General features: G+C 33.5%; 4 protein-coding genes across 6 annotated transcripts; all 4 read left to right on the plus strand.

The window, feature by feature from the left end:
- Positions 1-2236: 2236 nt before the first annotated feature.
- LOC100800667 (microtubule-associated protein 70-2) lies at positions 2237-10288 on the plus strand. Its single transcript, XM_006583656.4, has 11 exons — positions 2237-2846; positions 2972-3057; positions 5788-5853; positions 5941-6111; positions 6230-6400; positions 6493-6648; positions 6763-6909; positions 7062-7133; positions 7212-7745; positions 7847-8040; positions 9775-10288. The coding sequence occupies exons 1-11, from the start codon at positions 2648-2650 to the stop codon at positions 9812-9814; spliced, it is 1836 nt and encodes a 611-aa protein (XP_006583719.1). The 5' UTR covers positions 2237-2647; the 3' UTR covers positions 9815-10288.
- A 1407-nt stretch (positions 10289-11695) lies between these two features.
- LOC102667572 (heat shock 70 kDa protein 4) lies at positions 11696-16508 on the plus strand. Of its 3 annotated transcripts, none has more exons than XM_006583658.4 (4): positions 11696-11985; positions 12967-13060; positions 14382-14604; positions 14715-16508. In XM_006583658.4, exons 3-4 carry the CDS (start codon positions 14385-14387, stop codon positions 16355-16357), a joined length of 1863 nt encoding a protein of 620 aa, XP_006583721.1. In that variant the 5' UTR covers positions 11696-11985; positions 12967-13060; positions 14382-14384; the 3' UTR covers positions 16358-16508. The 3 variants fall into 3 exon arrangements, with proteins under 3 accessions (XP_006583721.1, XP_025985075.1, XP_006583723.1); XM_026129290.2 differs by having other exon boundaries at positions 12978-13060; XM_006583660.4 differs by lacking the exon at positions 12967-13060.
- A 3271-nt stretch (positions 16509-19779) lies between these two features.
- LOC102667953 (uncharacterized) lies at positions 19780-21335 on the plus strand. Its single transcript, XM_006583661.3, has 2 exons — positions 19780-19826; positions 20134-21335. Exon 2 carries the CDS (start codon positions 20198-20200, stop codon positions 20951-20953), a length of 756 nt encoding a protein of 251 aa, XP_006583724.1. The 5' UTR covers positions 19780-19826; positions 20134-20197; the 3' UTR covers positions 20954-21335.
- Positions 21336-25400: 4065 nt separating this feature from the next.
- Positions 25401-26590, plus strand: LOC102664585 (protein MAIN-LIKE 1-like). Its single transcript, XM_006584290.1, has 3 exons — positions 25401-25433; positions 25755-26132; positions 26228-26590. The coding sequence occupies exons 1-3, from the start codon at positions 25401-25403 to the stop codon at positions 26588-26590; spliced, it is 774 nt and encodes a 257-aa protein (XP_006584353.1).
- Positions 26591-27038: the final 448 nt, after the last annotated feature.

Raw genomic sequence — 27038 nt, forward strand, 5'->3', positions numbered from 1 at the left:
TAATCGCGAGAATAGACAAATTACTCGCTGGGCGAGCTTGCGGCGCGCTGGGCGCGAGCATTTGTGACTGATCCTCTTGTAGGGTTTCCCCACGCGTTAAGCGGGCTGAGTGTCTCGCTTAGCGGATGTAACTCGCTAAGCGCATATGTCTTGCTTAGCGAGACACCACCTGCTTGACCTTCTTCTTCTCTTAGCCTGAAATTGAAGTTGATTCACGTTAATTCACAAAAATGGGAGTATCCACTGAGCAAAATTAAACTAAACATGAAAATATGTACAAATCCTACAAAAAGAACCATAAATTAAGGAAAAGATGTTAATTTCATAAAACTATTCAATATAAAAGTTAGTCGTAAATGATGACTAATAGGAGACACGTGGCATTGGCCAATAGAAGCAAACAAGGTTTAAAATGGAAGGGCAAAAAGACCATAAAACCAGGAAATGTGCCACGTGTCAAAAGCTTAGGCATGGGCAAAATAGGATTTTCATTGGACTACTCTTTTATTATAACTATATTAGATATATAGAGACTAAGAGTGATTCAAAATGATATGTGTATATATTAAAATGAAATGTTTTTATGTATAAAGATCAAAATGTAAAGCCTTTTTTAACAGTAGCGATCAAATGAATAATTAAAAAATTAAATATGAATAATAATATATTTTATAATTTTTTTAGTTTGAAAGAAAGTAAATGAAATACAGAAAAATTGACTTCTATTAGAAAATTTTAAATTTTCTTTTAATTTTTTTTCATTTCTCACTTTCTTTTCATTGTTTTTTTGTTAATTTGTTCCATTGTTTTGCACACCATTAGTAAAGAATCCTGAACATCCTTAACACTAAACAATGGATTAAAGCAAGGTAAACTAATTATCTTATAGTAGTATCCTAACTTCAAAACAACGCTTATACATTGATCGTCATGAAAATATTTACTTTAATTTCTCTTGCACAAGAATATCTAAATAAAAAATATATAAAACATGTGTTTAAAAGTTAAAAAAATAAAATAAAAAATATTTTTAGCATATACTTTTTATTTATAATTAAGACTTTTCAAAAGAAATATGCAAGTATGTCGTATACATGACGATGATAATAAACTAATAATACAAATAAAAATTGTTAATAAATAGTAAAATTTAATCATAAAAGTGTGAGATAATGATAAATTGATCATTGAATGATTAAAAATTTAAATTTAATCATGAATATGTAAAAAATATAACAAATTAGTCTTATAGGTAATTTAATGACAAATTTATTCTTATACTTTAGGACTTAATGTTAAATTAGTTCTTGAAAAATATATTTTATCGTCAAATTGATCCTTGAATATTACAACTTAATACTAAAATGATCACACAAATTTAACAACATGATTAATTTAGGGTTAAGTAAGTTTTTAGTCTTCAAATGATGGGATTTTGAATTTTTGATCCCCAAACTGTTTTTTTTTTTATAAATTTGGTCCCTAAAGAATTTGCGGTTATTAAAAATAATTATTGTCGTTAATGTTGTTTGCTAAGTGATGAATCAATACTTAACAAAACACATTGATGACAAAGACTATTTTTTATAACTACAAATTCTTTAGGACTATTTTTTAAAAAATAGTTTAGAGACCAAAAATTCAAAGTACCTATAATTTGAGCATTTAAAACTTAATTAACCCATTAATTTATCATGATTTTGCATAATTTATCATGTTTTTGCATATTCAAAATGCCTCTAATTTGAGGATTAATTTATTATTATATTATATTTTGGGAGACGAATTTGACTAATGATCAGTTGAATACAAAAGCAAGAGATATTTCAGATCATAATTAGCTGAAAGCAAGTTTCCTACAACTGGCATTGAAATTATGGAACTACTTGGATCGAAAGACATTCTAAATCCAACAAGTTAATGTGCAATTAAGCCATTACTACATGCTGGTAGGGTGGGTAGTTTGTCCGCACACGCACAGGTTTAAACCAGCTAAGTTCTCAGCCCACTAACCTACGCCGCAGCGCGTACTACCACCCAAAAAATGAAGCCCCCACTACGACCTCACGGGGTGCGCACTACGCTTTAGGCACACGGTAAGCACAAGCAATTAATTAAGATTAGATTAGTAACGTCGAAGAGTTTAAAATCGCAGTGAAGTTTCACTCACACTCTCTCACTCTCACTATTTAACTTTAAAATCCGCAAACAAAGCCAAAAAGCCTTTTTCTCTCTGCAAAAAGCGTAAACAAATTAACAAACCTCACTCACTCATCACCAGAGCACTGTTTTTTTTTTTTTTTATTTATTGATTTGTTAAATCTCACTCTCGCGAAAACGGATTTAAATCGCAGATATAGAGAGAGAAACAAACAAGACAAAAGAAACATAAGGAGAAAGAAAGAAAGAACCAAAAGCATCTCTCTCTTGCTCTCTCTCTCGTTTTCTCGTTTTCTAACACACTCGCACTTTCTCTCTCTAAAAACCACCATTTTCGAGGTCGCGTTTTCTCTGGCTCTATATGTATGGTGTGTAATCCGTGTTTCGTTGTAGTGTGCGCGTGCGATTTGGAATCTGGTGGTGCGAGCATTTGAATGTAAGAGAGGATTTTTTGATTCTTTTTGGATTCGCGGTGGTTAGATCGGCGATGGCGGAGGTTCCCGGCGACGGCGGCGCGACGCTGTCGGTGTCGGGATCGTTCAAGGAGGGGAGAGGCTCGGCGAGGCGACGCGGCGGCGGAGGAGGAGTGAGACCGCCGAGCATGGACGCCGACGAGTTCATGAATTTGTTGCACGGTTCGGATCCGGTGAAAGTGGAGCTCAATCGCCTCGAGAATGAAGTTCGAGGTAAGAAAATGCAGCTCGATCCGAAGTGTTCTTCACCGTGATTTTTTGTGTTTTTTTAATTTTGAATTTTGAGTTTTGAAATTTGATTTTTTTTTTTTTGTATTTTTGTTTGTGTGTGTTTGCAGATAAGGACAGAGAATTATCGGAAGCGCAGGCTGAGATCAAAGCCTTGAGGCTCTCTGAACGGCTCAGAGAAAAGGCCGTTGAAGAGGTTACCACTAATTTTTCAATTATTGTTAATTGTTTCTGTTCTTTGTTTGTAATGATTGATGGTGTCTTTTTTTGAAGATTATCATGAATTATCCATTTTTGTGTTTATGTTATCATGCTAGTAGTTACTAGTAATTACCATATTTTTTTGGTATTGCAAGTAGAATAAAGAAAAAAGCAAGCAATTACAATCTGAGGACAGCAGTGCCAATAGCATCCTCATTAATTATGATGTTGGTTGTGTTGTTGGTGTTAAATAAGGTCTCGTATCATTTCCTAGTGTGAGTGAACACATTGGTGGCATATTTGGAAATGTTTCGGTGTGGTTACTATGTTTGGACGTTGAAGTTATAGCAGAGAAAAATGGATTCTATTCTTTCCATTTATGTGTCCAAAAGTGCATTGGAGGATACTCTTCATGTGGGAGTTGGACCATCCTGTTTTGGCATCTGTTAAATTAATAGATGTATTTTATTATTAAGTGTCTCGTAATAGTCAGTTCTTGCCTTTTCTGTTTTTCTCTGTTGTAGCCTTTTTGTTGTTTCATATATTTATAAAAGCTTCAGCTGAGTGTAGAACACTCAAGCAATTTCTCTCAAACTAAAAACTCTCTCAACTGCATCGATACTTCCTTTCACATTTTGGCTACGTGTAGCAATTTCTCTTGCTTTCTTTTTTTCTAATACTTTTGAGTTTTGAAAGAAAGTGTCTCGGACTCTCGGTTAAATTTAACACTCTTACTCTGAAGTCATTGTACTAAACTCTTTCTTGTGTTGACCACATTGCATTTTCCTCACTTGAGAGATTAGTATGTGTTAAACTTTAGTCCATTTCAATGTGAATGAGCTTCTTAGGGATGATTTTTCTGTGTGACTCTTGGTATCATTGACATCTAGTTTTGAATCCCTATTAATATTATAAGCTCTGGGAAGGTAGAAGATGAAATGAAGATTTTGGGTAAAGTTTCCAAGCTGGTAATAGGAGTATTTAGAACCACCATTTCTTCTTTTAAAGTCCTAAAATCAATAATTGGATATTCTAAATTAGCTGTAGGTAATACTAATTGTTGTAGATATAGGAAAAATGGCTCAGGGAGGCTTGCTCATAGCTATTCTCTGTTACTAAGAAGTAAGAAGATCGTTTACATTAAGATGGACTAAGTGTAGCACAGTTCATATTTTAGATAAGGATAGTGTACTTCTTAAAATTAGAGGAGAGGACAATATATAATTAAATAGTCTCTTAGGGAAGGGATGTTTAATTTACTCTTTATTTTTTCTTTTGATTTAATCCATTATTAAATAATGGACACTCTGTTTTACAGAAGTGCATAAGAGAATACTCTTGCTGTTGAACAATCCCTTTTGGCATTTGCATTGATGCTACATTATAATTTTTTTGGACTTTTGAAAGAATCTGTCTCAGTTAAATTTGGCATTCACTCAAAGTCTAAAGTTGTTGTAATAAACTTTGTGTTGACTTGATCATAACATAAAATACATTACTCAATGCCTATGGATATGTTGGGGATGCTATGATCCATCCAATGTTTGTCCATTGAAGTTTCTTCTCTCGTAAACTTGAATCAATATGGTTTTGCTAGACTGTCAAGGCTTACTTTCCAGTTTTCACAGAGAATACCTGATTTATTTTATGAATTTTGGTTTGCTAAAGAGTGCCCTAAGACACATCTTAAGGGATTAAAAAAAATAAAAAAGTACTTGATGAAAAGTAAGCATTTGAATTGTGAACTTAAAAAGTTTTACTTTTCATTTAATACTTTCCATTTTCATTAGTACCCGTAGGACAGTAGTTAGAAAAACATTTATTTTATTACTCCTTTCCATTTCTTTACCCTCCCCCATACCTTTACATACGAGAAGCCTTCGGGCACTGGGTACATTGTTTTTTTTTTGTAATATTTTTGTCATTTTAAAAAAGTAATGAAGCATTAAATATTTTTTTTCTATTTCTTCCCTTGGTATTAATAAGTCAGATAGAATTTTAATAGAGTGATAATAGTTTTCAGAGTATTTTAATAAAGGATAATTCAGTAAAATGTTATTTTTTCTTTTAATTATTGTGCACTATCTTAAATGAAAGCTAAAAGTGAACATTGATAGAACTACTTATCAAAGGAAACTTTTCTTTCTCTCCTCTTTTTGCCTTGGTTACATGGTATGTTATTTTGTACTTTTGCTCTTATCTCTAGCTTTGTGTTGACTTCTGGATAATATTGATTTGGCTTTTAATATTTTTGTTCTCTATTATAAATGAAATCATGATAATTAATATTTTTGTTGTCTAATGTTGTTAATTTATATTTGAGTCATTAGTAGTTTATTATGTCTTAAATCTTAATGCAGCAATTGTAGTTTGCCCTACTGAATTGCTTGATACCTTAATTTTATCCTTGTCCTCTTGTACTTACATTCTTTCCATATTAATATTTCTTATATAAATAGTACTTATGTCTTGATTGCAGGTGGTTTCTTTGAGTGGGTTTTGTATTTAACTCAATTGTCATGATACATTTTTTTTCTTCCTTTATTCTGCAGTTTAATAATTCTTTATGTTTTTTTTCATGATGCTACTGCAGCACATTGAAGCTTTACTCTCTACCATGCTTTGACATGTTTATATTTCTTAAGCTGTTTTGCATTTCGTCCTATTGTTTGTATGCTTTAGGTCAACTTGAAATGTAACTTTTCTGCCTTTTGCTTGTATTTAGCTGACGGAAGAACTGTCAAAGGTTGATGGGAAGCTAAAACTAACCGAATCTCTTCTAGAAAGCAAGGTATTGCATGAAGCCTCTATCAACTTTAGGAAATAGTCATTTTCCCAGGTTAGGTGGTATGTTTTCTGAATCGAATATTTCTGGCAGAATCTTGAAATTAAAAAAATCAACGATGAAAAGAAAGCATCAATGGCAGCTCAGTTTGCAGCTGAAGCCACTCTTAGAAGGGTCCATGCTGCCCAGAAAGATGATGACATGCCTCCAATAGAAGCAATTCTTGCACCTTTGGAAGCTGAACTCAAGCTTGCTCGGCAAGAGGTATTACCTTGTTCTTGGAGTTCATATTATAATCCCCTGGAGAAAGAGCTGTTGGAAGGACTGAAACTGGCTTAAAATGAGTGGTTTTTTACTTTGTACTTCCATTTATTCCTTGCAGATTGCTAAACTACAAGATGATAACAAAGCTTTAGATCGTCTTACCAAATCTAAAGAAGCTGCACTACTTGAAGCTGAGAGGACTGTCCAGGTTGCCCTGGCTAAGGCATCCATGGTGGATGATCTGCAGAACAAAAATCAAGAGCTAATTAAACAGATTGAGATTTGCCAGGTATTGCAATCTTGTATGATTATTCTCTCTCCTGGTGTGTGAGAATCATAATATGTAACTTCTATCTCTGACTTTGCCATCAACTTCCTCAGGAAGAAAATAAAATTTTGGACAAAATGCATAGACAGAAGGTGGCAGAGGTTGAAAAGCTCACCCAAACTGTTAGAGAGCTAGAAGAGGCTGTCCTTGCAGGTGGTGCAGCCGCAAATGCAGTGAGGGATTATCAGCGGAAAGTTCAAGAAATGAATGTAATGTGTGAAAAGTCTTCAGCATGTTCAAACTCACATTTGCTTTATTCTTGATTGTACTGCCTCTAGTTAAGATCATATTTATTTTTGCACGGTTTATTTGACATTCTTTAGGAGGAAAGAAAGACTCTAGACAGGGAGTTGGCTCGTGCCAAGGTAACAGCAAACAGAGTAGCTGTTGTGGTTGCAAATGAATGGAAAGATGCTAATGATAAAGTGATGCCTGTCAAACAGTGGCTTGAAGAACGTCGATTCTTGCAGGTAATATTTTTTTGCTTTACTCTGCCAATTCATCTGAATTTAGTGGTTGAGTTCTTGACTTCCATGACTCTTTTTGCTTATATTTCTTCTTTTATATTAATTTCCCACATTTGGCTTCGCTTTCCGCTTATTATTAAATTGCATTCTTATAGGGAGAAATGCAGCAACTTCGTGACAAGCTTGCTATAGTTGAGCGCGCTGCAAAGTCTGAAGCACAATTGAAAGTAATAATCTGGTTCTTATCTATTGACTTAGGTGATTAGTTCTCCCATTATTCAAGGTGAACTTTTAAATATTTTCAGGAAAAATATCATTTACGACTTAAAGTGCTAGAGGAGAGTTTGAGAGGAAATTCTAACAGTAGTAATCGCGGTACCCCAGAGGGAAGAAGTATGAGCAACGGCCCTTCTCGTCGTCAATCCCTAGGCGGAGCTGATAACTTCTCAAAACTAACCTCTAATGGGTTTTTATCTAAAAGATCACCATCCTCTCAACTGAGGTCATCCCTATCCTCTAGCACAGTTTTGAAGCATGCTAAAGGAACATCTAAATCTTTTGATGGTGGTACAAGATCACTGGAAAGGAGTAAAATGCTGCTGAATGGAACACCTCTGAGTTACTCATTTAACCAATCTCTTGAAGAAACCAAAGAGAGAGAGGCAAGTGATAATTGGAAAGGAAATTCAGATGATAAGCCAAATGATTTCCCAACTGTGGATTTAGTGGATAGTGTTCCTGGTGTTTTATATGACTTGCTGCAAAAAGAGGTGATAGCCTTGAGGAAAGCTGGTCATGAGAAAGATCAAAGCCTAAAAGATAAAGGCGATGCTATTGAGGTAAATGTTTGGTCTATTTATTGTATTTGGATATAATCCTTGACTTCTTATTTATAAATGATAGTCCTTGCTAATTGTTTCCAATGGCCATCATCTATCAGATGTTAGCAAAGAAGGTAGATACATTGACCAAAGCCATGGAAGTTGAGGCAAAGAAGATGAGAAGGGAAGTAGCTGCTATGGAGAAGGAGGTAGCTGCTATGCGTGTGGAGAAAGAACAAGAGAACAGAGCAAAGCGGTTCAGCAATGTAAAGGGCCCTGTAAACAGTGCTCAGCAACAGCTAATTTCTGGAAGGTAATTGTTATTTTTGGGGTTTCCTTGCCATAATATGTAGTTACTGGCTTGTTACTCTTTTCTCTTTGCCTTTTTCTACAAATGATTTTAGGCTGGGAATTTTAACCATCAAATGGATTTATTCTGTTAAGAGAGATCCCATAGTGAATAGCATCCCTGAGAATTTGGTCTTTAACCAAGTCCATGGCATTTTGTGATGCATGTAGTTGATCTCACTTTCGAAGGACATTTCATAAGGGATTTCTGTCTGTCCAATGTCCATGGATATAAACTATTTCATTTTCCTGGATCATGGGCTCCTGGTTGTGCTTTGGTTTCTGGGTTTTGTCTCCTGCTTCTTGTTGTTGTTGTTGTTGTTGCCGGTGTTTTAAACACGGTTTAACCAAGAAAGAAAAATGAGTTAATTCTATTGTTGTAAAGATGGGTTCATTTTGTTATGGGCTTATGGCTAATGCATTTTCAGCACTCCTAATTGAATCTATAATTTGCCACTAAAGGTTGTATAACTGTTTGTTTTGTATTCTTGATTCTTGACTAGACAAATTAGTTAAAACGTTCACATTTTTAAAACGAGAGTGGTGGATTAAGAATATCAAATGTTTCTGCTACTTGAACTTTTTGCTTAACCGAAACAAAATCTTCTAATAGGGCATATTAGGAACTTCGGTTTTCTTGTAGTTATTTATTATTAATATCTCAATTCTATTTTATATTTGATAATGATTATGGAAAGGAAAAAAGAAGAAAAAAAAGCAGAAAGGGGAAAAGAAAGAGAAATCAAAATCAGAAGTTATATTTCAAAGGCCCAGAATAAGCCCAATGTGAGTTTCAGAAACAACCAACAAAGGGTTATTAGTATGATCCACACAAACCAAAGTGATCCTAGAGACGGTTAGGAACTAACAAAAAAAAAAAAGAAAGAAAAAGACACAAGAATCACTACAAGTAGTGATCCAATAGAGAGAGGTCAAAAATGGGGAGAGAAGAAAAATCAAAATGAGAGGTGTCAAACTCAGGACAGAGAATGTAGAGAAACAAGGGAGAAATGTCATGCTGTGTGGGAGAGGAAAGGGGTCGTGACTTAGTCAGCTGAGTGGGACAAAAGAGAGGCATTACTTGAAAGAGATCTGGGCCAGCCTGTTTAAATGCAGCCAGGCTTATATGGGTTGATCAGTTTTATTGCAGGCTTGAGTGGACTGCGTTGGACCAGTTCACATGCACAAACCCTACTCCCCATAATCACTTATATGCAAGAAAGATTTTTATAAAGAAAAACAGCAAGAAAGATGAATTGACCGTGTCCTCTTAAAGCCAAGTATCTCCTGATTTCTTTAAACTGTCTAGATTTTGACATTCATCAATACTTTTTGGCGACATGTTGGTATTGAATATTGATACTTTCTATATTATTGTGTTATCTTTTTTTTTTTTGTCTCGTGAGTTTCCGACACTCATAGTTGAGCCTAGAATTTTCCTCGAGTTTTGTTGCTGTTTGTTTTGTTTTATTGATTAGGTAAATTAATTTGAAGTTTAGAACGCTCAAATTTTTTAAACAAGGGAATGATGGGTTCAGAATGTGAAATATTTATGTTAATTGGACTAACAATGAATATAGACAAAATCTTTCAGTATGATACACTCTTTTGCTTTCTTTTGTAAGTTGTTCTTTTTTTTTTTCTTTCTGATTTCTCCCTCTTAATTTGGGATGACTAACAGAGTCTCTCATTTGCACAGAAACGTGACACGGGGTGGATTAACACGCAGCACCCAATGACAGTTAGTCTATTACGGTGGTGCTTGGGAGTAATCTTTCATAGGCATCATTCTTCTACCCTCTGTTTTTTCCCTTGTGTTTTTGTCCAATTGATTGTAAGGTTATGTAACTGGCATGCCGAGGACCAGTGTTACTACTGATATTAGCCATGGATTGGGATAAGAAAAACAATTGCAGGATTCGGTATGCATATCTTCTGACCTAGTGTTATGTTCTCTGGTTAGAGAGAGAGAGAGAGAGAGACCGGCTAAGAAGGCAGGCAATGGAAGACAATTAACTTGGACTAACCTTTCACTCTTTCGGCATTTCTGAGTGGTGTGGTTGTATAGGTAGCTTTATTCCCCCCTTTACTCCTTTTTTTTGCAGTTTATATTTGTAATATGCAGATAGTGTGATTGTGATGGTTCAGGGTTTGTCAATATAATACTAGCGGTTGGTCCGTGTCATGCACGGAGTATTTGCTTGGTTGTGAAATGATATCGACTCACAATTATTCCTAGTTTTGTTAGAAAACACCTTGAAAATAATTCTTATAATTAGATATTGATTATAATTATAATTTGTAGGTTGATCTGTCAAAACACAATATTTTTATAGAAAATAAATGCAATTTTTTTGACATATTATTGCTAATAAAATTGAGTGCGATAATGATTAATAAAAGATTGTCCAGATTTAATGAGTAGTGAATAGGAAAATAACTAATTGAGTGCGATAATGATTAATAAATTGAGTGCAAGTTTACTATATCAAGATATTAACGAGGCTGGTATAGCGAATAGGAAAATAACTAATTAGTAAAAAGCCACTAATTATTTTTAATGAATTACCTCTAAGTCTTTGCAAGTTAGTCGCACACTATCGCTAGCTCTGGATAAGCAATATAAATGCACTTTTTTATTATTATTTATTCATGAGAATCAAAGACACGTTTATAATAACTGATGCATCCTGGTCATTGAGTCAATAAATTGAGTTAGAATGCCTTGACTAATATAAATGCATATTAAACAATAAAATTATAAAATGACATGAACAAAACTACCTAAAAAGGCATACACTATAAGCTTAATCATAAGAGAAGCTAATGTAGTGCATAACCTTTCAAGATAAAATCTAAGGAGAGTATTGGATTAAGATTAGGCATCATTCTGATGACCCCTCCACTCTCGTCCCCTTCCACAGTTCAAGCCTTACTCCAAGCTGTAATTCCTTTCTTTGAGCCTCCCCTCTCCCTAAAGGTCACATCTTCACCTTCAGCGCCTTCAACTAAGATGTTGAGCTCATTAACAATTATTTGGTCCTTAGAATTTGCAGCAACTCCAATTGAGCCATGGTCTTGGTGCCGCCCACCGCGACCTTGATTGCCCAACTACAGTGCTTGGTGATGACAACGATCGAAGGGTGTTGTCTTTGGTCTTGAATGTCCTCTCTTTCTCGATTTATGATCCTTTATGTTCTCTTGTTTTTTTTTTTTTTCTATTTTCGTTCTTATGTTTTAAAAATTCTATTTTAGTCCCGTATGTTTTATGAAAATTTCATTTTCATCTTTTTGTCAAATTTTTGCTAACAGCGTCAATGTTTTAAATTTTAAATTAATTTCACTGTATGTAAATTCCAAATGCATAAGACCTGATAATCTTTTGGTTTATTGTTCTCATGCAAGAACACACTGAAGAATGCATAAACACGTTGAGAAGTTGAAGTCACAGAAGTATACTTGTTTGTCATCATTAGAAATTTACACATTGGCAATTTTTAGTGATTATTATATTAAATTGATTATTTTAAAATTTAAATTATTAATATTGTTAAAGAAAAATTCATAAAATGATCAAAATTAAACCTTTTGAAAATACAAAATCACTAGAGTAAGAAATTTGGATTATATAGGACCGAAATAGTAAAATAAAAAAACAAAAATAATAATTTAGCAAAAAAAAAGTACAAAGTTAATATATAATTTTATTAAAATAGTCAAAAGTGTTAATACATTAAGGTGTAGTTTTCTATATTTTCGTCGCACCGGGCACTGGGCACCCTCTCACGCTTGCGTATTTCTCGTTGCTTGTCTGGTTTACTTCTGTAGCACGATCAACAGCCATTGACACCGAAAGAGCGATCGAGAGTTGTTTCTGGGTTTTTATTTCCATTTCACCATTCCTTTCAAGGTAAAGAACTCTGCATTTTAAGTCTTGTTCTCTAACTGCAATTTTTTTCTTCCTATTTCTACTCTTATCACCCTGCTCACATTTTCTTCGCCACCTCTGGACCCTATTCAATTGTTTTTTTTTTTTTTTTTGTCTGTGCTTACGATCAATACTAGTGCCGAACCCTATTTATCATCCCTCCTTTGTACTATAGTCACCTTTTATTTTATTTTTGGGTAGCACTGCTTTTTGCTTGAAACACACCGTTTTGCTAACAAAACATTACTCTCAAGTCTAAGCCAACCATTTTCACTGCACGTCCTTGACCATTTCGTATAAGTCTCTTGTTCTAAATGTGAGAAATTGTGAATCCATATCAGCAATTATCACTTTTTATGTAACCCGTTACAACTTGCTATTGCCGGTTACAGTTGCTCAGTCACTTACATATTGCCCAATCCTTTTTTTTTTTTGCTTTAATATGTTTTTGTTAATATAAGTTAGTAATTTTTATTTTTGATTACTGTAAGTTCATATTTATTTTAAAATTATAGTTCTTATAAATTTATATTTTTTAATTTTAATTTTTTATTTATAATTCTCATGGATTCGCATAAAATTAAAAACATAAATTTATATGAAATAAAAACTGAGCAAAATATCTGAAAATAATTAAAATAATGTAAATTTACATGGAATAGAAATGATTTTTTTTACAAAAGACTTAGATAGAAAAAAAAGAACTTAGATAGATAAAAAAAACATATTTAACTTTTTTTTTCAACTTATGTCAGAACTTACATAAACAACTTTTTCATCTCTATTCCTCTAATTTTATTCTATTTTTTTCCCCAACTTTAAGACAACCCCCTTTTTTTTTTTAAAAGCCAAAGACCTCGAACACTAGTAGCTTCGTTGCGAAGTATTATTAGACTCTGAAAAGAACGACATTACTGAATTTCAGTTGATTGTATACTCGTGCCTAACAAACCTTTGTATTAGATAAAACACAGCTTTCATTTTGATCCTCCAAAGAGTGCGGGATTGAGAAGGAAAAAGGACCCATAGATAGATTCGGTTATTCCATTAATTTAAGGTAAATGTCCTGAATCAACACCCTTGTGTATTTTTTTTTATCTAAAACTTGCATCACTTAGGGTATGTTTGATAACCATTTTTAAAAACTATGTTTAGTTTTCAAAAGCTAAAAAGTAGAAAAAAAAACTTGTTTGATTGGTGCAATCAGTTTTTTAGTTAAGTTAAAATGGAAATAGCTACTGGTTTTCAGTTGCAGCCTCCAGCTTACCTGTGTCACTCCACCAGCTACAGAGTGTGTTTGCTATTTTAACCTATCTGCTGCCATGTAGAACTGGAAAGGAAAACTTCTTTAAGCTGTTTCTGTTTTCTAGTTTTTAAAACACTTTTTTTCTTCTGGAAACAGTTTCCAAAATTCAATAGATTTTAGATAATAAACTGATTGATAAATAAAGGAAAATTCTTTTGAAAACAGTTTTTAGAAAAGCTACTTAACACTTCTTCACTGTCATACTGAAATAATATTAGCCAAAGATAGCCAGAAAAGATTTGGAGTTCGACATACCAACGATGAGTGTAGTCCCTGAAATTAGTACCTGAAATTGACATTGGTCCAATATTTAATCTTGACTTTAGTGCCTGTCAATTTGATCCTATGTTTTCCAATTATGAATCCATTTAGTCCTTGAGTTTGATGCCTATCAATTAATTTGGTTCCTAACGAACTAAATTGATTGATTGTTGTCAAATTCAGGAATTGGTTTTCTTTTTTCATAATTTTAGGGGCTACATTAATTGGTGAATGAAATTTTAGCAACTAATTTGTTGTATTACTCATCTTTTAGCATACTTATAATTTTAACATACTTATAAATATGATTAAACCAAAGTGTGCTTGAATTAGTGGGACTTTATTCAAGGGAGGTGATTTTTTTTATTGGCTAATGTTAGTTGTTAGTTTGTTATATTTTGTTAGTGGGGGGATTTGAATCCACGACCTCTCCCTTTCTTCTTCTCCCTTCAATTACCAAGCCAACCTTATAATTTCATGGGAGATGATTTGTGACTTCTGTTTTCTGAAGGAAAATCAGGTAGTTCATTTTATAGAGTAGATGTAAACTACTTTAACTGTTAGCCTCATCTAATTTTAATATAGTTACTATGCTATTTGTAATGAAAGCATTTTTAATATGAATTGTTCTGCAAAGATGCCATCCACAATTTAAAAGCTTACATGTACATCATAATAAATCTATTTGGCTGAAACCCAACTCTAATACTTGGGAATTACTTGTAACAACCAGCATGATTTCTTTGACTGTGCTATATTTCTTCCCGGTCCTGACTTGAACCATTTTGATCTTATTTCATTTGCTTGAAAGATCATGGCCAGAGAATACGAGGGATGTGCAGTGGGAATTGACCTTGGCACAACTTACTCGTGTGTTGCAGTGTGGCTGGAGCAGCACTGTCGAGTGGAGATCATCCACAATGACCAAGGCAACAATACCACCCCTTCTTGTGTTGCTTTCACAGACCATCAAAGGTTGATTGGTGAAGCTGCTAAAAACCAGGCTGCTACCAACCCAGAGAACACTGTGTTTGGTAAGTTTTCTATTTTTATCCGTGCTTTCTTTTAAAAATTTGAAGTTTAAGATTTCTCCTAGACTTTTAGTTGGACAAATGAATGATCAGAATTTTTTAAACTTTTGTAGATGCTAAGAGGTTGATTGGTAGGAAATTTAGTGACCCTGTTATTCAAAAAGATAAAATGTTGTGGCCGTTCAAGATTGTTGCTGGTATTAATGACAAACCCATGATTTCCCTTAATTACAAGGGCCAGGAGAAACACCTTTTAGCCGAGGAAGTATCATCTATGGTCCTCACAAAGATGCGGGAGATTGCAGAGGCATATTTGGAAACACCTGTAAAAAATGCAGTGGTTACTGTGCCTGCTTATTTCAATGACTCACAACGTAAAGCCACCATAGATGCTGGTTCTATTGCAGGCCTGAATGTTATGCGGATAATCAATGAACCTACTGCTGCAGCTATTGCATATGGGCTTGACAAGAGAACTAATTGTGTTGGAGAGCGAAGCATCTTCATCTTTGACCTTGGTGGTGGTACTTTTGACGTGTCTCTCCTCATAATTAAGGATAAGGTCTTCCGAGTTAAGGCCACTGCAGGAAACACTCACCTTGGAGGGGAGGACTTTGACAACAGAATGGTGAACTACTTTGTACAAGAGTTCAAGAGGAAGAACAAAGTTGACATTAGTGGGAATGCAAGAGCCCTAAGGAGGTTGAGAAGTGCATGCGAGAGGGCAAAAAGGATACTCTCGTATGCAGTGACTACCAACATTGAGGTAGATGCTTTATTCCAGGGCATTGACTTTTGCTCCTCAATCACCCGTGCAAAATTTGAGGAAATCAATATGGAGCTCTTTGAAGAGTGTATGGAAACAGTAGATAGGTGTCTTTCTGATGCCAACATGGACAAGAGCAGTGTACATGATGTTGTCCTTGTTGGTGGTTCTTCTAGGATTCCAAAAGTGCAGGAGCTATTGCAGGACTTCTTCAATGGGAAGATTCTGTGCAAGAGCATCAACCCTGACGAGGCTGTTGCTTATGGTGCAGCTGTGCAGGCTGCTTTGTTGAGTAAAGGCATTGTGAATGTTCCAGACTTGGTCCTGTTGGATATTACACCTCTGTCTCTTGGTATATCGCTAAAAGGAGATCTCATGAGTGTGGTGATTCCTAGAAATACTACCATTCCTGTAAAGACGACAGAAACATACTCTACAGCTGTAGATAACCAATCTGCTGTCCTGATTGAGGTTTATGAGGGTGAGAGAACAAGAGCCAGTGATAACAATTTGCTGGGTTTTTTTAGGCTTTCTGGCATTCCTCCTGTTCCTCGTAACCATCTTGTGTATATTTGCTTTGCCATAGATGAAAATGGTATTCTATCTGTTTCTGCCGAGGAAAAAAGCACTGGCAATAAGAATGAGATTACCATAACCAATGACAAAGAAAGGTTATCAACCAAAGAAATTAAAAGAATGATTCAAGAAGCTGAGTATTACCAGGCTGAAGATAAGAAATTCCTTAGGAAGGCCAAAGCAATGAATGATTTGGATTGTTACGTTTACAAGATCAAGAATGCTTTAAAGCAAAAGGATATCAGCTCAAAGCTTTGCTCAAAAGAAAAGGAGGATGTTAGTTCTGCAATTACAAGAGCTACAGATTTGCTTGAAGGTAATAACCAGCAGGATGACATAGCTGTGTTTGAGGATAATCTGAAAGAGCTTGAGAGCATCATTGAACGCATGAAGGCCATGGGCAAAATTGTTTAGTTGTTGTTCAGTTGTAATTTCCTGTGGTGTTAACTTAGAATTTTGTGTGTGATAAATGCAAACTTTCATGATTGATGTTGAGCTAAAATAGCTGAAGTTTGATAACTTTGCAGAGGATGTGTTCTTAAAATTATTGCTATTATTGACTTGAGCACTTAACATTTCTGATTGATCCTTTGACTCCTTCCATGCCAACAGCTAACTTGTTTTGCATAATGTGTTGGGCTCTTGAGTACATCTCATTTTTCTTTAGCTAATTCTAGAGTTGAGATTTTTAGACCAGTGGTGGTGGTTTTTTTTTTTTTTTTTTCTTTCTCGGCTTTAGACCAGAGGTGTTGATAGAAACTATTTTTCTCACCTTAGTTCACACTCTTGTTTTATTGATGAACGATTTGGAGTATTTTAACAAAGGTAAGATGTAATTTTGTTAAAAATAGTTGTTTTAAAATAAGTGAGAGGGTTATGTTTATTTAAAAGTAAAAATAATTAAATCTTAACTTTTAGATTTTACACAAATAATAAAAACTAAAGCATAGACATGCTGTAATTTTTTAACTAGTCCTGTACATTTAATTAAATTTTAATTTTGACTATCAAGATATATATACATTCTTACACACGTATAAAGGGGACATATTTAGTCAAAGAGTGAGAGAAATTAATTTTAGTCACATATAATATACTATAGCTAAAATTGATTTAATAATTTTAATCTTTTTTAAAAGCAAAGTGAATGCTACTGATAGATCCAAATTTACCTTGAAGTTGCTCTTATTGGTAGACCGTACAGCAAAACAGCTAAGAATAATAATGAAGAAATCAAGCTTTCGATATCGCTAAGTAATTCATAATCAACATGGCTATAATATAACATATCCCTTTCCAAACGATCAACTTATGATTTAAAGTAATTCATTTGATTTAATTTTTTTATAAGTATCTTTATAACATATATTTACTCTAACTTTTGTAGGGTCAACCACATCCTAAGACAAGACCCTCTCACTTTTTGTTTTTTTACAACCACATGTTAAAAAAATATTTCATATGCAGTAAAAAAAAATCGTATTAATGAGGGCCAATTATCTATACCTATACATGTTTGAAAAGAAAAATTGGGGGGACCGTGGCTCCCCCACCCCTGAAATGCTCCGTCACTGCATACACACACGTTTGAAAAAAATATTTATTAATTGTTAATTTCTCATTTTTTTATTTTTATTAGAAATTCATGTTATTTTTTTTCATTTTTAAGGCTTAAATAAAATTTTAAACTATCTCATTTTTAAGTCATATTTTTTTTTTAAAATTGTTGAAATTAAGTTCTTTTTCCTAAAATTTTGTCCAATGATCAATGAAAATGTAAAGAAAGTATCACTTGATTTGAATAAATTTGTAAATGAAAAAATATCAAATGTTTGAATGAAAATGTAAGAAATAAAATGGATTCATTCATATTTTTTGATTCGACTATATATATATATATATATATATATATATATATATATATATATATATATATATATATATATATTCCTTTGATAATCTATGCAAATCAATCATCCGTCACATTAAAAGTTGCATTTCTATCCAGTGGACAAAATGTGCACTACGAAGTGAGAAACTCAATTTTAATATTTAAAAAAATCATAAATTGAGTAATCCATAAATAATTTAAATATGTGTTGTGATCATAATAGCGATATGTCAATTAATCAAATCTATAATGATTAAAAACAATAGGATATAAGAGTTTGTTTGGTGTGCCGTGCATAATATAAGAGTATATATAACTAATTTAATTTCTGAATTTGTATTTTGTTATTATTTATTTTAATCTCTAAAACTAAAAAAATTCAATTATGTCTCTAAATTTTTTTATAGAGTTTCATTTAAATCTTTAAAATAATATATTTTTCTCATTTTGATCCCTAAAGTACTCTTTAGAGGCAGGCTTTTTTGTTTTTTTTAAGACCATATATGCCCAATTTGCGAAAACTTAGATTTCCTATTAAGTAAGGATCGATGACGATAATTGAACACATACCAGCTAAGCCAATATTTATAAAGTTTAGACTATTTATAATTATTGAAAGTTGAAACACCTGATATGAATGCCACGTACCAGTCAAGCCTATCTCAAAAAAAGAAAGTTAAGCCTATATAATGCCCCGCATAAGCTGAACATACACTTTAATAATGTAAATTTAATGCATTGTCCCAACTTAACCTATGGCTAGTTTTTACGTAGATATAATAGTTAATTACTTTATACAATTTGAACGTGACGTACTATATATGTCGCTCGGTTGGATTATAATCATAGGAAAAATATCATAATTTAAAATATGCATACAAAGGATAATTTTGAAAGACAAGAAGTTGAAACACGCGTTTGCCAGTCATACAATAAAAGAAACTACAGGAAATGTGGATTGTAGAATCATATCGCAATTCGTAACCACATTTCTATGAAATGGGGTTCCTAGCTAGTGAGAAGAACACAAAATCATATACCAATTAGTTGAGGACACATCTGTTGTAAATGTTTGGAAAGATAACGATATTAACTCAATTTCTGCGCAAATGCATGAATTGATATAAATTATTATTTTCTGAAAGAAAAGTGCTTGTAAAAAAGATTAATGTCATCTCATAAAATATAGAACGCATGAAAATGCTGCTGAACTTTCCCGTAAGTTGTCATCGATCACCAATATGTACAAGTTAAATGCAATTTTTAAGCCAATTCACCTGTTTTCAATGCAACGCAGTTACATTATTTGTACATCGAACAATTATCAATTAATATTATATTTGATATATTTAAATTTTATCTCACATCCTTTTTATCTTCTCCATATACATTCATATAAAAAATGCTCTCTCAAAATATATATTGAAAAGAATATTGTCTCCACTTTAGCGGTAAAGAAAAAGTAAAGCAATTTTTACTGCCATGTAATTGTGATGGTTTTATATTATTACGTTTGACCAAGTTTTAGCTTAAAGATAACCACTACCATTACATAATTTCTGTAATTCAATACGACCATTTCTAATTCGTCCATAGATGTCAATTTTAAGCTTACCGTTTTAATTAGGTGAAAACTAACCTCAACATTCATATACCCATGCATGCTTGCGCGTCCAATTTAAAGGGAAAATCACCTTCTAAAATATAAAATAGTAAATGAAAAAAGTGTTACTTAGAAGGATCAGAAGCATCTATCAAAACAAAAAAGAAGGATCAGAAGCAATAACAAGCTGAGTTACGCGTTTTCTGTCGTATCAAACAAGATACGGAAACAATATTAACCGACCTACCTTACTTTCCAAGTAACTAGTATTATTTTAAAGAAACAAAGCCATTACTTGAACGTTTTGCCTATAAATAGTAATATTATGCGATGTTTATGAACAAAAAGGCAATTATAGACGTTTTTCCTATATAACAGTGGTATTTCTGGTACGTATTAATTTCTAATTCTTATTATTCTTATTATCTTCACAATAATCGTAGAGTTTACTTCTTTTGTTCTTTCACATCTTTGAACTGTATCTATTGAATCTCCTGTTATATCTGGTCACAGTTGAATTATGTAGTTTGTTAATTTATAATATATATATATATATATATATATATATATATATATATATATATATATATATATATATATATATATATATATATCTCAAAATTTCCAATATTTTTGCATTTGAATTTTGACCATTACATTGATTTTCTAATCTTGTTTTTCCTTCAATTTCAACAGAATTTACATATATTCACACACTTGTCCTTGATTTCATCACAATCAAAAGTCACAAGATCGAGATATGGAAATGAGTACTAAGAAGGGTTGTCCAAGCCATGCACAACCAATGCAACTGAAGCCACCAGGTGCACCATTCAAATGCAGTGGATGTAAACAAATGGGGTTAGGATGCAGTTACCACTGCGAAAGCAGCAACTGCAGTTACACCCTCCATGAAGAGTGTGCGAAAGCTGTTTCTCTAGCCTTCCATTCCTTTTTCCCCAAGAGCGATTTCGAGTTTCATGAGAAAGCACCGGGGAACCGCACTAGGTATTGTGATGGCTGTGGAAAAGATGTGCTGGGGTTTGTGTACCACTGCTCTACCACAGGATATGACCTACATCCATGCTGCTTGAAGCTGAAACATAGCCTTTCTGATGAAGAAGGGCGCGTGACGCTTGAACTGTGCCAGAAGGTTCCCTCCAAGTGTGGGAAGTGTAAGCATAGGAATGTTGTGGAGGGAGTTAAAGGGTGGTCTTATGTGTCTTCTGGGGGGAATTATTGTTACCATGTGTCGTGTGTGAAGGAACTGATTTTTGAGAATTGGAAGAGGGGTTATTTCTCTCAAGAAACAAATTCAACTGGGATGCGTAGTGATAGCGAGAACACTCAAATTGCACTGAGAAGCATGGCGATGGTGCAAAGTGGAAGAAGGTCAAGAAGAATCAAGAAGTACACTAAGATTGCTGTGTTGGTGTTCAAGTTAGTAGTTTCAGCTATTTTTGGAAATCCTATATCTGCCATTGCTGCCCTTGTGGAAGCCCTTGTTTCTGATTGATCAGGATATCCTACATTTTTTTTTTGTTGGGCAGAACTTAGATATAGCTACTTAATTAGTTATTTATAGTGTTATTCTTCGATCAAAATTAGAATTTTACCTCAATAATTTAATTATGCTGATGTTTAGCATAATTTTTTTTATTGAGTTGAAACTCCAGTTTTTATTGTTAAACATCACTAAAAGCACACCAGTTAAAAGTAGTTGTATATAGCTAGGTTTTGTCTTTTGTTTGTTGCTGTTTGCTTTTTTAATAGTTACTGTAAGGTGTTGCTGTTTTTTTCTTTTTTTTTTTTTTGGTCACTTTTAAGTGTTGCAGTTTGACATTAATGGTACGACCGGAGTTGTTCAATTATGAACTTCTTCGAAATTTAATTGTAAAGAGGCATATAATTTTCCTTTCTTCTTTATTTCCCCCTCCAGTCGTTTTCAATGTATAGCTCCAGCGGCAGTTGTAAACTTACGTTCAATTATTAAATGAATGCACAATTCTTGAAAAAAATTAGAATTATTTGAATTAGCTAAAATAAAAATTTAATCACACAGGGTCAGTCAGGGACACGGATCTAGAAATTTATTAAAGAAGGGATGAATTTTTTTCTTCTTTTATAATTATTTAAATATTTAAATTTTAATAAATAACAATTTTTAAGTATTTTATTATTTTTACGCAAAAAAGTAAAATTAATTTTTATTTTAATTAGTTAATAAATAAAATTAAAATAATAATAACCTTAACCATTATAATAATAACAAATACACAATTAATTTTAATTATATAATTTTACATTAGTTATCATCCTAACTATTCCATAATAACAAAAATCACACATCTACTATTATACAATCTTACATAACTTAACTTTAATTATTATTATAATAACAACATACATAATTAATTTTACATAATTTTATACAAATCAATATATATATATATATATGAACGAAAAGTCCAAAAGAGGGGAGCCTCCTTAACCGCCCCCTCTAAGGTTATATATATTGGCTTTGTTTTGAAAGAAAAAAATGTGCTTGAAATTTGGCAGGTCATGTATAGCAAACATAATGGAAGCTTAATTGTCGTCGAGGCACACCGGTTGGTTTTTATAAGGATTAATTGTACTTTTAGTTTCTTGAGTAGTGTGTAATTGTGTAATTTTAGTTTTTAGATTTCAGTTTTGTTGAATCAACTATTATAAATGTGTCATTTTAATGTCTAGATTTTAATTGTGTCAATTAGAAGGTTTTCTAGATAGCACACAAATTTGAATCCCTCAAAAAAGAAAATAAAAGAAGAGGGCATTTAAAAATTAAACACGGACGTGGCATCTAGCATAGCAACTTCTTGGAAATTTGTCATTGACAAACATAATTTCTTCAACAATTCAGTCATTATCAATGTAGCTCCGGTGGTTTTGTGAAAGAAAATATGCATGAAAATGAAGAAGTTCATACACAGCAACTTCGTGGAAATTTGATGTTGCACTTTTTTTTTTCTTGTGTGTCACCAATTCAGCCATTCTCAATTTAGCTACAGAGAAAGTGCTGCATGCATGACATTTGATATGATGTAAAATAAGCAATAAATATTAACGCTGTAATCAGCTAGCAAAGAATCTGGTGTAAATAGTGACGTAATACTACCGTATCATAGAAGATATAGTTTCAGTATATCTGTCAAATTGATCATGCAGAATATACAATAGTTATGACAGGCTAATTATTAAGCATATATTTAGCTTATGTCCAGGAGTAATAGTATGAGTAATTGTAGTTTCACTAAAGTGTAACCTCATGTATATATTCTGATCATTCTCGATGAATAATCCTTGGGAGATTGATATCGTTACAATAAACCAGCAGGCTAAATTTTGAATCATCAATCCATTACCATCACAATTTGGTATCACCAGGCCACAAAAATTTAAAAAGACTTAAAATAATACTAAACATTAATTTTTATATTATTTTTCTAATTTTTTGAGTCATAAAATCATTTATTAATGGTTTTTAATTTTTATATATATTAATCTTCTTGCCTTTTTATTTAATTTTTCAAAAACCGAGTCCTATTTCGGGTTTGATATTTTACTACAATACTAAAAAGCAAAAGAAAAAAAAAGAGAAAATAATGAATTTATTTATTGCAAAAATTTGTTATCAATTATCTACTTTAACCCTTTACTTTAAGTATTCAAAAGAATATGATGATGAAAATAAAAGAGAGAAAAAATGATGGGATGAACGAGAAAAATATTTTTTTTCCTATGAAGTTTATAAAATAGGCAGCCAACCTACGCCCCCATATATATATATATAAAAGAATGTTTGATTCTATGGGATAATTTCATTTGATAATTATATAGTTATTCATTTCAAAAATATTAAATGATATTATTTAATTCAATTAATAACTAAAATAAATATTATTCTATCAGGTAAATCATGTAAATAGATTGTATTTTATTTTTCAATCTATTAGAGCTAATTTATTATTCTATTAAACACAAACAATTTTATTTTTAAGAATTTTTATTCTTAATCAATTATTTCATTCATCTTTTAGCATTTTTAATAATAATTGTAATATTGTTTAATAACATACTACGAAAAATGATTAATTAGTTTATTTCATTCCTTTGTAGTACTTTTTAGTTAAGAATATAAATTTTTAGATGATATGTATTAAGCTATATTAGTTTTATAGAACACGGGTACATTCATGTAATTAAAAATTATAAGAATGGAATATAAAAAATATTAAATTCATGAATCATATATATTTAAATATTAAGTGATAAAAATATGTTCAAATGTAAAATAATATTTGAAGTTTCAACAATAAAAAAATGATCCCTTAAAATTAACGGTCTAGAATAAAATTTATAATATATTTATCTACGCATTTTTAGTGATGATTTTTGTGGTAGGCTATGTCATTATTTTTTCTTGTAGTAGTGATAGAAATATTAGATTTTATAATAATAATAGTAATAAATGCTATTTTTTTTTCCAATTTGTAGTTAGCAATTAATTATTATCGCCGAAAATAACTCAAGCTAGCTCCCCTGCTTTCTATTTTAATAATAAATTTATCTCTTATTAATTTACTATTATATTAAAAAGATAGACTTTATATTTGCAAAAATGACTTGTGTATCATTAGGATAACTTTATCTAATTATCCTTTTTATAACCTTGAAAATACATTCCAGAACTTAACATATAAATCATTAAAATATTGGCTTAAAAAATTGTTAGCATCGGTGACTTTAATTGAGCTTTCACACTTTCTATTTTCATTAGGCATTCATCATGGCATGCACAGACTTTTACGTATAGAATTGAACCAATAAAATTCAATAACTAAATATATATGAGATTTTTTTTATGGGCCTAAGGCAGGCCTATGCAGTAAACACGTACGGCCTCATATCACTATATATTGGGCGTTGCTAGGGGCACCCAGCAAAATTGCTGGTGCACCAAGCAATTCGATGAAGTATCAATATTACCCTTCATTTAAAAATAGAAGATAATATATTTTTAAAAAATAAGTCTTTCTTCTTCCACGGCCTGCTTTCTCCTTCCTCCGTTGCCCCCGTGCACCCAACATTTGCATTCCAAATTTGCTTTCTTCGTGCCCTTCGTTTCTTCTCCTCCGTGTTGGCTTCTTCTTGTCTTTGCTTCTTCTCCCCGGCTTCCCCTCCATTGGCATCCTCCATTGGGTTCTTCCTCCGTTTGTTCATTTCCTTCCGCCATCCAGGTTAGTGTTCTAACCTCGTATCTCTGTGAATCACGTAAATGGTCGTAGGATAGACGACATTAGTGACATGTGTGGTGCTTGAGGTTGAAGACGAAGGTTCTTCCACGGAGAAGAACCTTCTTCCACGCGTGTGAAAGTGGACTGTGGTTATTCGAGCGGAAGAAGGTGTTCTTCCACGGGATCCAGCGGAAGAAGGTGAAGAAGGTTCTTCTGCGGGATCAAGCGGAAGAAGGTGAAGAACATTCTTCCGCTAGATCCCGCGGAAGAACCTTCTTTCGCAGGTGAAAGGCGAACCGACTCTAACGCACAGAAGAACCTTGCCTTCCGCGGATGCCCGTGCCTTCTTGCGGAAGAACCTGCAGAACCTTTTTCCGCAGACTACCTCTCTTTCTCGCGGAAGAACCTGCGAAACCTTCTTCCGCAGGCTACCTCTCCTTCTCGCGGAAGAACTTGCGGAACCTTCTTCTGTGGACCGTGTTTTGTTGTATATTGGTTTTTTTTTCTTGAAAATTATGTCTGAACCACCAATTTATTGATATTATTAGTTATTTTTTTATTTGCTATTACAAAGTGTATATGTATATGAGAAATGAGAAATTGTTGCCTTTGATATATGAATTAGATGCAGATATTGTATAAGGCAAATTTTTGATTAATGAACCTAAGCTATGACTTATATGTATTATGTGGGTGTTTGAGGCTTTAAGGTTTGTATATGTATGTGGTGATTTTGTTTTTCATGCACCCTTGGTTGTTGCTTTTGATGCACCCTTGGTGGTTGTTTGTGTTGCACCCTAGGTGGTGATGAAAGATAGCTTTCATGCACCCTTAGTGACCAAAAAAGAAAAAACATTCAATGTATATGTTGGAATAAGCTACAAATAAATGAATCTCCCAACTCTAGCAAATTCTTGTGTGTACATTAGTGAGAAACATACAAAACATGTGTTTGAACAAATTAGTAATGACAAAGCTTTGTTACCAATTATTTGAATATTTAATTTGACCGAAAAAAGTAAATGTTCTTCATGATTTCAGATCATAGTTAGAACACGAGGTTTAGGTCATGTGTTAGGAACTGGTAGAGGTAGAGGCATTAGTGAGGATGCGCATCAGGCTGATGTTCCTCGGCGTCGCAGGCCTACTACTTCAGCACGTAGGCAATGGGTTCGTGTGCATGAGGACGCTACACAGAGACCCGAGGATGTGTCTCAGTTGCATAAGGATGTTCCTCATGTGTCTAATGCTACCCCAGAGATGACAGGCGCCGTCGATGCTGTTCACATAGAGGGAGTGGCTACTGATGGGAGCTTGGGGTCATTTGCTAGAGATGAGGGATTCCCCTGTGGGCTACGTGACCCATCAGTTTTGACCGGTTTTGCTGAGCATGTCGCACACAGCATCTGGAGTGGACATGTACGTACTTTTTAATGTTGAGTAATTACATAAAAATTATTTGTAGTTGGATTGTTTTTTATATACACGTTATTATAAATTTTTATTCAATTTAGGAAGGACCCGATCTGAAGTTGGTATCCCATGGTAGAAAAGTAGATAAAATTGGGAGACCAGCGCCTGAGATCGAAGGCATGATTGCTGCCACCGGATTGAGTCCACTGATCAGGTGTTCTGTTATCACCACTGATCCTGGACTCATATCCACATTCGTCAAGAGGTGGCATCGTGAGACTAACACGTTCCACCTGCCAGTAGGCGAGTTGATGATCACGTTGGATGACATGGCGTCACTCCTACACGTTCCCATCACTGGCGTGCTGCATAAGTTTGAGCCGCTGGTTACTTTAGACGCGATTGGTCTACTGACGGAGCTTCTTGAGGTGAGTCATGAGGAGGCTACAGCTGAGACCCGATAGGCTGGTGGGCCTCATGTCCGGTTGGGGTGGCTTCGGGACGTGTATGAGAGCCAGTGTAGGGCCAGACGATGGGTTGTAGCAGCCTGCACGTATCTGCTCCACTTGGTGGGTTGCACTCTTTTCGCCAACAAGAGTTCAACCCATGTACATGTCGTGCACCTGGAGGCTTTCAGGGACCTAGTCTAGGCAGGGGGATTCGCTTGGGGAGCGGCTGCATTGGTCCACATGTACGAGCATCTGAACGACGCGTCGCAAGCCTCTACACGGCAGATGGGCGATTACATTACACTTCTTCAGGTATGTATTATTACTGATAATTTAAATTGAAGTAGCATTGAATCCTTTTGTTTTTATTGATGTTCACTATGTGTTTGTAGTGCTGGATATATGAGCACTTTCCTACAGTGCATACATGCGTCGTTCATGATGCTTATGATGAGGGGAGCCC

Source organism: Glycine max, chromosome 7, assembly GCF_000004515.6.
Source record: "Glycine max cultivar Williams 82 chromosome 7, Glycine_max_v4.0, whole genome shotgun sequence".
Classification (NCBI taxonomy): domain Eukaryota; kingdom Viridiplantae; phylum Streptophyta; class Magnoliopsida; order Fabales; family Fabaceae; genus Glycine; species Glycine max.

What these genes read in the sequence shown, in the direction of transcription:
- LOC100800667 (XM_006583656.4), top strand. Translation starts at nt 2,648, where the DNA reads ATGGCGGAGGTTCCCGGCGACGGCGGCGCGACGCTGTCGGTGTCGGGA. An exon ending in ATAAAGGCGATGCTATTGAG is followed by an intron (nt 7,746 to 7,846) that starts GTAAATGTTTGG and finishes ATCATCTATCAG; the next exon opens with ATGTTAGCAAAGAAGGTAGA. An exon ending in CAACAGCTAATTTCTGGAAG is followed by an intron (nt 8,041 to 9,774) that starts GTAATTGTTATT and finishes TCATTTGCACAG; the next exon opens with AAACGTGACACGGGGTGGAT.
- LOC102667953 (XM_006583661.3), top strand. Translation starts at nt 20,198, where the DNA reads ATGGAAATGAGTACTAAGAAGGGTTGTCCAAGCCATGCACAACCAATG.
- LOC102664585 (XM_006584290.1), top strand. Translation starts at nt 25,401, where the DNA reads ATGTGGGTGTTTGAGGCTTTAAGGTTTGTATAT. An exon ending in AGGCTTTAAGGTTTGTATAT is followed by an intron (nt 25,434 to 25,754) that starts GTATGTGGTGAT and finishes TCATGATTTCAG; the next exon opens with ATCATAGTTAGAACACGAGG. An exon ending in ACAGCATCTGGAGTGGACAT is followed by an intron (nt 26,133 to 26,227) that starts GTACGTACTTTT and finishes TATTCAATTTAG; the next exon opens with GAAGGACCCGATCTGAAGTT.
- LOC102667572 (XM_006583658.4), top strand. Translation starts at nt 14,385, where the DNA reads ATGGCCAGAGAATACGAGGGATGTGCAGTGGGAATTGACCTTGGCACA. An exon ending in CCCAGAGAACACTGTGTTTG is followed by an intron (nt 14,605 to 14,714) that starts GTAAGTTTTCTA and finishes AAACTTTTGTAG; the next exon opens with ATGCTAAGAGGTTGATTGGT.